The following is a 13,859-nucleotide window of genomic DNA, read 5'->3' as shown; positions in this document are numbered from 1 at the left end:
ATGGATCAGTGTCAGAAATAGTGTGTCTGTTACTAGGCTTGAGTAAATTGTAATGAACCAAAGGAGAATATCAATTCTATTTAAATTTTTTTTTATCTTTGACTGTAAATAACACCAAGCTAAAATTGACCAGACCTGAAAAATCTAAGCAAATGAATAAAGGGAAGATGATTAAACAGAAGGTTTTGTAGATACAGTACTGAATTCTGCCATCTTTTTTATAATGTAAATTTCTCCACCATTTTCATCATATTGCAACACCGTTTTTTGCAAGACGTTCACAGAAAGGTAGAGAAACTAACTGCGTTCTGTTTTATGACAATAACGTTCAGGTTTGTGGGAGATAATCCCAAAAAATAAGAGAAATTAAAAAGTAAATCCAGAAGTCAGATGATTGACAGGGGCTGGTGTGAGCTGGGTAGGGTAGTTTTTCAAAATTTGAAAGCCCTGCGTCTCTTCCTTCAAAAGACTACACTCACTTCTGGCTGTGCCACTTCCTCCTGTCAATATGCGCCGGTTTCCGACTCAATGCCCTGAGATTTCTATAATCTTATATTTCACTAATAACAGTTAAAATAATTGGTAAACAAACATAATGCTGAAAATATACACTTTTACTGTATATCTCGGGCTTAAGAGGTTAACCCTGTGAGGCCCAAATTAAAAAGAAATTAGCAACTTCAGAGGCCAGAGGGTGGGACATATAAACACATTTACTATCAAATAGCATTGTGAGGCTGAACAACAGGACCAATTGACTATACATGTGCTTAAAGGGGAACTATCTTATAAATGGCTTTTTTCAGTGTTTACCATTGTTTCTTAGCTATGTGGACTTATATTAATAGGATATATGTCTCTAATTCTCATATTGGCGAATTCTTCCAATTCTCCTCTCACAATATTCACCCTCACTGAACTGAGTCATCTGAAAATGTGCATATCTGTGATGTCAGAGATTTCTCAGCTGCATAATAATGTGGCAGTTGATGTGGCAGTTGGCACCAGGCCACACAGTGGTTGGAGCCCAGCCTCAAAACGGCTTAAGATCTTGAGGTAGAAAAATGCGGTTTTTAGTACTTGATTAGAAATACAAAACAATGCATTTAAAAAAAAAAAAAACCTAGGTGTTCCATAGACTCACAGGAATTGTGTAAAAGTGCCCAAATAGTGAAAGAAATAGTAAAATAGTTCCCCTTTAAATTTTTTTAAATAAACATTATTTTTTTAAATGGCTAAAAGTGATTTTGTAATTTTGCAACCGTGGGTCTCACAGGGTACTTTTAACCCTGTGAGGCCCAAATAAAAAAGACATTAGCAACTTCAGAGGCCAGAGGGTGAGACCTATAAACACATGAAGGGTGCCGTGACTGAAAAAAAAGGTTGAGAAACGCTGGTATATGGTGTGGCTCTTTGTGGTACCACAGTAATTTTTTTGTGGCTCTTAGTCTCTGACTGGTTGGCCACCCCTGCACTAGACTCTTGCCGTAATGGTTTGTTGACGTGGGTCTGTGAGGGGGAGGAGGAGGGGCAAGGCGTGCACTGCTGCAGCAGATTTAGGAGTCTGATCTGACGGTCACAGAGCTGAGGGAGCGCGCCCAGTTAGCTGAAAAAATCCATAGATTAGCCGCACCGTTATATAAGCTGCAGGGTCGAAAAATGGGGGAAAAAGCCACGGCTTATAGTCCGAAAATTACGGTATATTATTATATAACTTAGAAGCAGGCCAGGCCAATAGTTAGATAACCTAGGTGGGGAACAACCAGGAGATCACTGCAACCCACACAAGTTGGAGAACTGTCTCTCTCTCTCTCTCTCTCTCTTGCTCACACACACACACACACACAAAGGGAGCCGCATGTGATTGGTGGAGGCGGGACCCTTACAAAAAACAAAAAATCCATCGAAATCAGTGTTGTTGCTAATCATACATATGCTAGCCTTTATAATAAATTAAATTATAATAAATTATAAATTATTATTATTATTAAAGGGTACAAATAAAAAAATGCCTACACCAGAATGCAGGAAATTAAGTCTTTGTAACCAAATGTCCTGGTGGGGGACCCCCCGCTTAAAAAGTGGCCTGACTATATTTCGCACTATATTTCCTGGCCTGAATGATTTCCCCAGTCCGGCCCTGGTTAAAAGCCTCCAATGCTTATTAGTGTGTGTGCGCGTTTGAACGTTTGTATGTTTCAACCATACATTTCCATTTATTAAAAAAAAATTTAAAAGATATATTAATTTTTTTTTACCTCCTATAATAGTGGGGGTCGCGGCTCTCTTGACACTGTTATTTCGGGGGTCGCGGCCTGAAACGTTTGGGAACCCCTGACATACGCTGTATGCAGATATGTATTGTGTGTATTGGTTGTGTGTATTTTATTAGATTAGGAAATCAAACACACACATTTTAGTTTTCCATATATATATGTTTCCACCAATATATGTTTTAGATTCATCATGAAACAAAATCCAGAATGCTCAGTTGTACAAAAATATAATCCATACCTAACAGTGATCACTGAGAGTTGATCACGTATCCTCTGACTTGATGTTGATATGGGTGTGTTGTTGTGTTGTCTCAGGTGGGAGCAGAGAGTGGACCAGAACGGCAGGCTGTATTTTGTGGACCACGTGGAGAAGAGAACGACTTGGGAGCGTCCTGAACCTCTACCACCTGGGTAAGAGAACCCCGTCACCCTTGTCCTTTTCTTATTTCTCATATTTCCAAGTTTCATAATTGATTGATTTGACCCGCATGCTCTGTATTATTATTATTATTATTATAGCTGGGAGCGTCGCGTGGACCCGATGGGACGCGTCTACTTCGTGGACCACATCACGCGCACCACCACGTGGCAGCGCCCCACCATGGAGACGGTGCGTAACTACGAGCAGTGGCAGCACCAGCGCAGCCAGCTCCAGGGAGCCATGCAGCAGTTCAACCAGAGGTTCATATTCGGGGTGAGGGTGCTTCTTTTATTGTTATTTTTCTTTTCTTTTTATTCTTTCTCTCCACTTTCTCTCTCTCTATTTCTCTATTCCCTCTTTCTATCTCTTTCTCTCCTCTCTCTCTCTCTCTCTCTCTCTCTCGCTGTTTTTTGTCTCTCCCCCTCCCCCCTCTTTCTCTGTCTCTCTCTGTATCCCTCTCACCCCCCATCTCCCTCTCCTCTTTTTCTCTTATCTCTATCTCTCTCTGTCTCCCTCTCTACCCCTTCCCCCTCTTTCTCTGTATCCCTCTCACCCCCCATCTCCCTCTCTTCTCTTCTCTCTCTCTTTCTCTTTCTCTCTTACTCTGTCTCTCTTTCTTTCTCTTTCTCTCACCCCCCATCTCCCTCTCTGGTTTGAGGGCGTTGTGGCTTTAATCCATATTTCTATTTGTCTTCTCTGTGTTGCTCTCTAGCTCCAAGACCAGGTCCCAGCCGCCCAGAATAAAGAGTTTGACCCCCTGGGCCCCCTGCCGCATGGCTGGGGTAAGAACTGTGTTCACACACCTGCACCGATGCACCTGCATTAAATGGACCACGGTTGTCATTTAATGATAATCATAATCACCTGTTGTTGTTTTTGTTGTTTTGACTTTGAAAATACTTAGTTCATTGCAAGTTGGTTGTTTGTGGGGGAAAACAACAACAACAATGTGGCATAATTGTACAATAATGTTTTGAATGGTCTTTTCAGAGAAGAGAACGGACGGCAATGGGAGAGTGTATTTCGTACATCACCATACGAGGACGACACAATGGGAGGATCCGCGCACGCAAGGGTTAGTGGCTGTACCTCCGTGTGCCTGACTGTGGGCGTCTGGTGGATCAGGTCCTTTAGGCTCACAACACGGATCACCCTGTCAACTTTCAATTCGAGTAAAAACGTGAAATAATCAGAATTGCAGATACAAGGTTTTTTCACCTGACTGCAGCGAAGAGGACATGGCTTTGAGAAGTGACGTTATCTTGATCTTAAAGTATGGGTGATCTTTTCTGTCCTTTCTTCTTGAAAATAACCAATTATACATCTTATTTAGTCAAACTCAGGGATATTTACTCAAGTCTCATTCATTACTACAACTGTATTAATTCCACTTTGCACCATTAACTACTTTCTCAATTTGGAGCATAGCTTACATGTTTACCGTACTTTTCGCACTATAAGCCGCACCTGACTATAAGCCGCAGCAGCTAAATTGAATGATGTGTACATATATAAGCCGCACTGGACTATAAGCCGCAGGTGTTTTAATGTTTAATTACCATATGTAATTAGCATTGGGACACAATACTGTCGGACAAATAACAAGAATTAACTCATTTACAAGTTGTATTAAGTTTAGCAAATAAGGGAACAGATAAATAACATTTCAATGCAGTCAAAAAAGCTATATTTTGATTTTTACATTTTCGGGTTTGGTCACGTCGAGTCACATATAAGCCGCACCGTTATATAAGCCGCAGGGTCGAAAAATGGGGGAAAAAGCCGCGGCTTATAGTCCGAAAAGTACGGTATTTACTTTAGAATTTAAGTACTGATATCAAATATAAATCAAAGATAAAAGTCTGCTTTTCACCGTTATTTTTCCTTCAGTTAGCTTCGCTTTCATTTCTGATATGATATATATTATATATATATTCTAATTTATATTCAGAGTTAATTGTATTGTTTACACTGTTTATTTTTCTCATATTTTTATATTCGGATTTAATTTAATTGCCTATATTTATGTCTTTCTTCTATTAACCTTCCCATACCTGTACCTCCCATCCCCCCATGCTGCTATGATACCCACATTTCCCCAAGAGGATCAATAAAGGATTATCTTATCTTATCTTATATGTTGGTACTGGGTTTTATTAATGGGATAATTCTCCTGATATTGACACCGTAGCTTGGTATTTCCTCACGCCTGCCTGTATCTCTGTGATCAGATTGTTGAATGAGAAGCCGCTGCCAGAAGGCTGGGAGATGAGGTTCACCGTGGACGGCATCCCTTACTTCGTAGACCACAACAGGAGAACGACCACCTACATCGACCCTCGCACTGGAAAATCATCACTGTACGTCTTTCACTCTACTACCTTTTGTAGACCACCCAATGTCCTGGCCTTAATCCTACAATTCTGTTGTGAGCAGGACATGTGATAATCGGACATGTTGTAACTCACTCCTATGGTTCTGTTCTGAGCAGGACATGTGATAATCAGACATGTAACTCGCTCCTATGGTTCTGTTCTGAGCAGGACATGTGATAATGGGACATGTAACTGACCAACGTCTTCTGTGTCTCGAGAGCTCAGCCACATCTGCACCCAGAGAAATTCTTCCGGGTGACGTCAAAGAGAGGAGAGCAGACCTCTAGCGAACTGCAGACACTATTTCCTCTACTATTTCTTCAACTTTCCTCAAGGTGGGCCTCCTAACGGTTGAAAACAGTTGAGGAAATAGCGTATGCAGTTAGTTAGAAATAGCGTCTGCAGTTAGTTAGAAATAGCGTCTGCAGTTAGTTAGAAATAGTGTCTGCAGTTAGTTAGAAATAGCGTCTGCAGTTAGTTAGAAATAGTGTCTGCAGTTAGAAATAGTGTCTGCAGTTAGTTAGAAATAGTGTCTGCAGTTAGTTAGAAATAGTGTCTGCAGTTAGTTAGAAATAGTGTCTGCAGTTAGTTAGAAATAGTGTCTGCAGTTAGTTAGAAATAGTGTCTGCAGTTAGTTAGAAATAGCGTCTGCAGTTAGTTAGTTATAAATAGTGTCTGCAGTTAGTTAGAAATAGTGTCTGCTAGAGGTCTGCTCTCTTCTGTGACATCACCAAAAGGAACTTTTTGGGAAGCCGATGAGCTCTCAAGACACGTTGGTGAGTTCAACTTAACGGAGCAACTTAACTGCGCAGTTTCTCCCCTCCTCCCTCTCCTTTAATCAATATGATCAATTGATTGTTTGTGTAATGTATCTGTACATATCATACATGCATATCAGGCTCTACCTGTGATTATAAAAGAGCTGCGATTCACTGTGCCAGTCTACTCCGCTAATCACAAGCCCTTGTCACACAGACGCGACTTACTAACTACTGTATCTTTGCTCCCTGATAACAACAACTCTGTTCTCACCTTCACACACTTACACTCCTCTGTTAGACTTGTTACTGGTAGCTGGAGAATGCCTTTCCCATACAATGCCACACTACTAATACACAGAGGAACTCCTAGCCATTCCCTAATGTACAAATTAACCAATCTCACCGATATTGGCACTTCATATATTGACAGTGGCCACATCATCTTAGGGAATAAATCAAACTGCAAACACCTAATAGACACCATAATAACAAAGCCACAACCCTGCTCTCCTGCAGGTCACCTGGAAGGTGTTAGGTGGGGGAGGGGTTAACTCTAACGGTTAGAAACCAGTCCTCTTTCCAATCCCTGCTGAGCGCACCTGCCCAGGAGCGTGTGACTCCATGTGCATCCTCCCCAAGCCGCCTGCATCATGCTGTTGCGTCATTGCTAATAATATTTATTTATTGATATTAATATTTTCATTTGACAAAATGGGCAACGTAAAAGGAAACTGTCCCGCATTTCAATGAAGTCATGCTAAACATGTTAAATGTTTGATAAAGACTTGAGAAATTGTATCTGAATCTTTCTCTCCATTAAAATTGAAAGTGTATATCTCCGTCTCCATACAGTATGTAGCTTGGCCACCCCCCATAGGTCTCCAAACTTCATTCATCTGTGGTGCCAAGGGTTGTTCCGTTCTCGGCGTAATAAAATTAATCTAATGTCCAATCTAACTAATTTTGTTTGCTCATAATAGCCTGCTGCTGAAGAAAAGTACAGGGACAAACCATTGTTTCCATGATTTTATTAGAGCTCATAATAACACAAACTGCCTACAGTATGAATGTTTATCTCTGCAAACGACAGGATGAGGCCAGTCTACTCCGCTGCTCTATTTATATATTATATCCGTTTATTAATGCTTTGTTAGTTGCAAATGAAGTGGGCTTTAATTTGATCAGATTTAGTTTTTATCATCAAATTCATGATGACAAGCGGAACGGAGCAACTTAACTGGGCAGTTTCTACACTTTTTTGCACATGGAAATGTATGATTTATGCCCTCCACCGTAGCTTAGCTTCTCATTGACTAGGCCAGGCTGTGCTATTGACGAAGCTAGACTACAGTATTACAATGACAAGACAGACAAACTCACAGAGCTTGAATAGACATGACCGGTTAACCCTGTAAATCCCAAATAAAAAAAAACATTAGCAACATCAATAGCATTGTGAGGCTGAACAGGCTTTAAATGGCTAAAAGTGATTCTGTAATTTTGCAACCGAGGGCCTTTTAAACTGTATTCTGGTTGAGCATCCTCAACTTAGTAAAATCTTCCCAAGGGATGTTTCTGCAGTGTTTCTAAATGAGCTGTTTAACACACAGAGCAGGAATGTTTAACTACATGTATCTCTTGAGGGTGGGGACATGGGAGATCTCATGTCCATCTCTGTCTCTCCCCCACTCTCTCTTTCTCTCCTTTCTCGTGCTCTCTCGCTCTCTCTCTCTCTCTCCCCCCTCCCCCTCTCTCTTTCTCTCCTTTCTCGTGCTCTCTCGCTCTCTCTCTCTCTCTCCCCCCTCCCCCTCTCTCTTTCCTCTCTATCTCTCTACCTCATGCTAATGACTTGTGAACACAGTGACTGTATCATGATAATTACACTGTGGTTCCATGACGGGATAAACCAGTTAGTTGAGTGGTATCCGGAATGTGAGTACATGAACTGTGGAGTATCTACGACAGGAATGCAACTACTGTACCTTTCTGACCTTTTAACCTTTTACTCCAGTTGCAAACAAGAACGATTGTAGTTTACAAAGCTGAAATGTACCTTTACCACAGGTTCTTGCAGACATAAGTTAAAGCGGAAATTAACCTTTTATTTATTTATTTTTTTTTATTATCTCCCCCGTCCCCTTCCTGGTCGTTGCGCACTCTACCCCCTACCGTCGGTCTGGGAGGGCGGAGACTATCGCAATCTCATGCTTCCTCCGACACATGTGTAGCCAGCCCACCGCTTCTTTTCACCTGGCAGCGCGGACTCTCACTGGGAGAGTGTAACGTGTGGAAGGTCACACTACCTTCTCTCAGATCCTTCCCTTGCTGTGCAGGCGCCCCGACCGAACTGTAGGAGTCGCTGTTTACAACGACCAGGACCCACCCACGCCGGCTTCCCACCCGCTAACACTGCCAATTGTGTTAGTATGGACGGTCGGCCAAGCCGGAGGCACCACAGCCGGATTCGATCCCACTGGCTCTGTGGTGGTAGTCCGCTGCGCTACCCGGCCGCCCGGAAATTAACCTTTTTAAAGGAATATTTGATCAGCGGTTATTGCGACAAACTGATATAATGTACAGTATATTGTTAATATCACTGGACATATATCTCCCAGTCCTTGTTGTCCCAGGATTAGATTAATTACTTACAGCCTCTGACGGCTGCCAGTCATCCTGTCCCACATTTTCATGTTCTATTTCAAGACATTAAAGGTTAGTTGTGTTACCAGTAGATGAAGGCTGTGTCAGCAGTCGAGCGTTAATGATTTTCCCTCTCTGTCTCTGTCTCTGTCTCTGTCTCTGTCTCTGTCTCTGTCTCTGTCTCTGTCTCTGTCTCCGTCTCTGTCTCTCTCTCTGTCACTCTATCCGTCCCCCTTTCTCTCTCTCTCTCCCTCATCACAGTGAAAATGGACCTCAGATCACCTATGTTCGAGACTTTAAAGCCAAAGTCCAGTACTTCAGGTTCTGGTGCCAGGTAAGGGTCATTCTCGGTGTCCTCAAACTACCTACGAATTATTTATATACGTATATATAATGACATAATTTAGCTGAGCTGTATTTAATACTTCCTGGAATATTTTAACTTTTTTAATGGAACACACCAACATTATGTGAAATACGCTTATCATCTTCTCCAGAGTCGGACAAGAAGATAGACACCAATTTTTGGTGTTTTTGGTCAACAACTAGGCTAGCCGATCCGTATCCGCTGCCATTAATTGATGCTGTGTAGATCACAGACTGCAAGAAGTATGAAACGCATTTAAGCTAAACCACTGAATCACTTCTGACGTCTCACCCTTCATTCCAGCAACTGTCAATGCCTCAGCACATCAAAATCACTGTGACCAGAAAGACTCTTTTCGAGGACTCCTTCCAGCAGGTTAGTTCACCTGCACCAGTCATCCTGAAGAAAAGACGCAATCGAATGTTTTAACCATTTGAGGAGGGAGTTGTCATTGCCGTCCCCTTCTCTCCCTGTTTCCCTCAAAGTTCGATCTAGGAACTCTTATAATTTCCTATGACCAATTGATTGATTGATTGATTGAAAATTGTATTAACAGATTTCAGAATGGGTACAGTACAGCTCAATACACACAATTGTTAAGGGGATGCAGACCAGAGAAAGACTAACTGTACATTGTATTATCGACAAAACCTTACTTGGTCCCAAGAAGAGGGTCTTGTGTATTATTGGGTTTAATAGGACATTTACTGTACATTGGAGGGGGTTGGGTTAGGACATTTACAGGGGCCAGTTTCGAATAGCAGTCTCACGTAGGTGCTCTTTGAGAGTGGTTTTGAAAGTGGGTAGTGATTCACATTCCTTTACAGCTGTGGGTAGGGCGTTCCACATTGATGTGGCATAATTGCGAAACGTGTTTTGTCCCTTGTTTGAGCCGAATCTGTGGAGCTCCCTCTGGTGTTGTGGTCGTGGTATTCACTGACCGTTGGGAAGTAATTTGACATGTACATGGGTACCTTAGTCGTGTAGTGCAGTGGTTCCCAAAGTCGGGGTCGCGACCCAAAGGTGGGCCGCGAGCAGCCACGGGTGGGCCGCGAGATGATTAAATTTTTTTTTTTTTTTTTTTTTTTTTGTCAGGCCACTGAACTTAGAAGCAGGCCAGGACAGTGTTTCTAGTTGTATTCTAAAATTCTATTCTATTGTATTCTAAAATGTGATTATATGGTTTTATATTAACTTAATAAATAAACAAAAACGAAAAATCTACTTATTTCAACGAACATTTCAAACTAAATAACAGATTATGCACATAACACGCTGAAAACAACCGAAGCAACAATAGTATTTTAATGAGGCTATTATTATTATCATTATTATTTTGCAACAAGTTAGCCCTCTCATAAATAGCACATATAAATGAATAACTAACTTGAACTAACTTAATAGGATTGAAGTGATATTTGGCTTAAAAAATCGGTCGCCTGGCAAAAAAAAGAAAAAAAAAAGGCCTGACGATGTGCATTGGGCCGCGGCTCTCTGACGCCTTATTTTCTGGGCCCCGGCCTGAAAAGTTTGGGAACCCTTGGTGTAGTGTATCTTGTAGACCAGGCCCATTGCAAGTTGCTGTACTCTGTCGTATACTCTAAGCCATCCTAGGTTGTCAAAGTGGGCAGGGGTGAGGTGGGTTCTAGGATTCGTTGGTTGACTTATTTTATTACATTGGATGCCATTTTGTCACAGGAAAGATTTGCCTCTAGGATGGAACCTAGGTATGTAATTTCATCTTTCCATGTGACAATATTGTCACCCACTGTAACTGAGAAGCCGTCGGTCTTGCTGAGTTTGTTATTTGAACCGAAGAGAATGGACTCTGTTTTACCCAGGTGTAATGATAGTTTGTTATCAGCGAGCCAGGTGCAGATTTTGCCTAGTTCCGAGCTGAGGGTTTTTTCAACCTGTAACTTGTTCTTGTCAGAGACCAGCAGGGCTGAGTCGCCCGCGAACAGGAACAAGTTGCAGTCACAAGCTGACGACATGTCATTTGCATAAATTAGGAACAGTAGCGGACCTACTGTTCGACCAACTGCCACTGAAAGTGACATCATCATTAGAATGTTCAGTTCTCAAAATTCTAATCACACTTGTTTGATCGTACACCTCAAATGGTTAAAGCTGATGTTTACTACAGTTCCAGCCAGCAAAACAGAGTCTCTGTTTGAGGTTGCTTAGCAACATGAATGAATTGAAAAATGTCATTGGAGGTGTTAAAAGGTATGTCACTGACCCCTCAATGTCACAGCTTTTATTTATTTAAGGTAAAGATATAAGGCTTTTCACTAAACTATTAACTGTCTATTTCAGATCATGAGCTTCAATGCCCAGGATCTTCGTAGAAGACTATGGATCATCTTCCCTGGAGAAGAAGGCCTCGACTATGGAGGGGTGGCCAGGTACGTTAGAATATGGTTTACCACAAGAATGAGTAGGTTAGATTATGGTTTACCACAAAGACCGGTAGGTTAGAATACGGGTTACCACAAAAATGGGTAGGTTAGAATATGGTTTACCACAAAGATAGGTAGGTTAGAATACTGTTTACCATAAAGACGGGTAGGTTATAATAGGGTTTACCACAAAGACAGGTAGGTTAGAATATGAGCACCAACATGTAATTTATCCAATCGGGTGCATTCCACATGGGGAAACGAGAAGAAGGGAGGGCAAACAACAACATTCATTTTGGACCTGCCAAATCTTTTTAAATTATAAATTAATTAATCAATATTTTCTTTTGCGAGGGAAAGCAATTTATTTTGCAACTTTCTAAAAGCTCTGTGGGTGTATTTTTATTTTTTTTTGTACTGATTACTTTTTTGTTTTTGTTTTGATTACTCTACTTAAATATGTTATCTATAGCACCTTTAATGAATTATTTTCTTAATTTAATTACATTCGAATTTATCTATTAATTTAATTTTAGTTTGAACTTCCTGGCAAAGATACTAGATACTCGTCTGTCATGTGTATATTCTCAAACCAAATAAGTAATGTCAATGATCTACATGGTCAAAACTTCTTAGCTGTACCTCATTCTCCTTGTAACAAATATATTTTTAAAGAATAGGCACATGGGAAATAAAAAGAAAAATTGACAGGACTTGTTGCCTGGAAGCTGATGAATTGGTATCAGCAGATATTCACAAGTAAAAGATTGTGATCAGCCTTGTGATTTCAGCGTATTCTAATTTTGAAATAGAGAATGCAACCTGTTTGTATTCTAATCTAGTGTATTCCATTGCATTCCATTTGTTGTGATAATTGTGAGTGTGTGAGTGCTTTTAGTATATATAATAGGGGTGTAACGGTACGTGTATTCGTCCTGCGAATTTACGGTACGGGAGTCACAGTGTGGTACATGCAGCCATACGAAGAATACGTCTCATACCACTAGGTGCAACTAGGGTTGCAAATCTATGCTTAATATCTTTACTTTACACTGGCTTACATTGATCTTTAACGTTGAATATTAAGCTTGTATTGCCAAATTTAGATGATGAATAAAACGTTGAAACTTGTAAACGCATGCACGATGACAAGCGGACAGAACAAATTAACAACTCGCACTGACCCACTGCAGGCTGTTTCTCCCCTCCTCCCCTCCCCTTACTACAGGTGTCTGGTGTCCCTAAACCAAAACACAGCAGGGTCATTACAATTTTACAGTTTTCTTTAGTTTTCTTGTTCACCCAATAATGTTAACCAATGGAAAGACACACAGACACACACCAAGTTGGTGTGTCACCAACACACACGCCAACTTTCTCCCGCGGACATTCTCTCACAGCTGATCGGGGGGGGGGGGGGAGCAATACATACTTTTCCGGACTGATCATCTGGGCATCTCTCCAGTTGAACTGCTACTGTGTTTAAATCCAGAATATTGATAAATCCTCTGCCATTGTTGTGTAACATGTCATCTGTTCTCTAGTCTTCAGTCTCGGCTTTACATACAGTTAAATCCTCTCTACAAGTGGAACTGAAACAGTTGTTAACACTTTCATTGCCAATGACGCTAACTTGTTTGTCCATGCCGACCGTTTATTGCCAGCAACGCTATATAGCGTTTGTTTGTCTTTTTTTTAAATTTATTAGCGATTTGAATTCATATTTCATCAATCTAGGCTCACGCTAGTGCAGCAACCTCTCTGAGCTCCATTGGGAAAATACCACCCCCTATCGTCTCTCCCTGTGTAACTGCACCCCATTGGATTCGACTGGCGGGGGGGGGGGGGGGGGGGGGGGGGGGGGTTGTGTATTATTCCAGTAAAGGGCGATTCCTGTGGAATCTCTTTTTTCTTCTGGAAATTTCCAAAAACAAGCATTTTTCAAAATGGTATAAAACGGAAATGTACCGATGAAAAAACAATCCGTTTCGACAATGTTGACTGCAAGCAAGTCATTGATAAGCGACGGCCGTATTAGACACATAGCCATAATTTAAGATATAGTTTATGCGTTCGCAAATTTGCTCGCCCTCTCATTGAATAGAGCGCTGGCACTCAAGCGCTAAATCGTGCGCCGCCTGCTGGCACTCAAAGTGTTAATAATTCACATGTTTTTCCTGTTCAAGATGGACTCATTGGTCACAGCCGTTGTGCCATCAAGGACAGTTCAGTCAGTATTTGGGAACACATTTAATTGGTGCCGTCACAGAGATACAACTATCCAGCCAAAAATATACAGAAATATACAGTAAAATGTACAGTAATAAGTTTCGCTTTACATTTTCACACTTATTACTGTACATGTCTGTATATTTTTGGCTGGATAGTTTTATATTTAAGATTTTAGAATGTATATACAGTGGCTCGGGGCGACAGTGGCTCGGGAGGTAGAGCAGTCGTCTGGCAATCCGGAGGTTCCCGGTTAGATTCCCGGGCAGCGTGTTGATGTTTCCTTGAGCAAGACACTTAACCCCTAATTGCTCCCGATGAGCAGGTTGGCACCTTGCATGGTTGCCTCCGCCTTCGGTGTGTGAATGTGTGAGTGAATGGGTAAAAT

The 13,859-nt window shown here is 41.3% G+C and overlaps 1 protein-coding gene across 3 annotated transcripts in view; it reads left to right on the top strand.

Moving 5' to 3' along the window:
• Positions 1-13,859, top strand: part of itchb (itchy E3 ubiquitin protein ligase b) — a 69,085-nt gene that overhangs the window by 40,596 nt on the left and 14,630 nt on the right. For 2 of the 3 annotated variants that reach the window (XM_084334008.1, XM_084334007.1), the window contains exons 9-16: positions 2,592-2,687; positions 2,796-2,970; positions 3,410-3,479; positions 3,688-3,772; positions 4,929-5,057; positions 8,735-8,807; positions 9,144-9,215; positions 11,160-11,248. In XM_084334008.1, coding sequence (XP_084190134.1) covers positions 2,592-2,687; positions 2,796-2,970; positions 3,410-3,479; positions 3,688-3,772; positions 4,929-5,057; positions 8,735-8,807; positions 9,144-9,215; positions 11,160-11,248 — 789 coding nt within the window. The remainder of the gene's footprint in view (positions 1-2,591; positions 2,688-2,795; positions 2,971-3,409; positions 3,480-3,687; positions 3,773-4,928; positions 5,058-8,734; positions 8,808-9,143; positions 9,216-11,159; positions 11,249-13,859) is intronic. The other variant, XM_084334009.1, reaches the window with a different exon arrangement.

Source organism: Notolepis coatsorum, assembly GCF_963971535.1.
Source record: "Notolepis coatsorum genome assembly, chromosome: 17".
Classification (NCBI taxonomy): domain Eukaryota; kingdom Metazoa; phylum Chordata; class Actinopteri; order Aulopiformes; family Paralepididae; genus Notolepis; species Notolepis coatsorum.
This window is presented reverse-complemented; position numbering and strand designations above follow the sequence as displayed.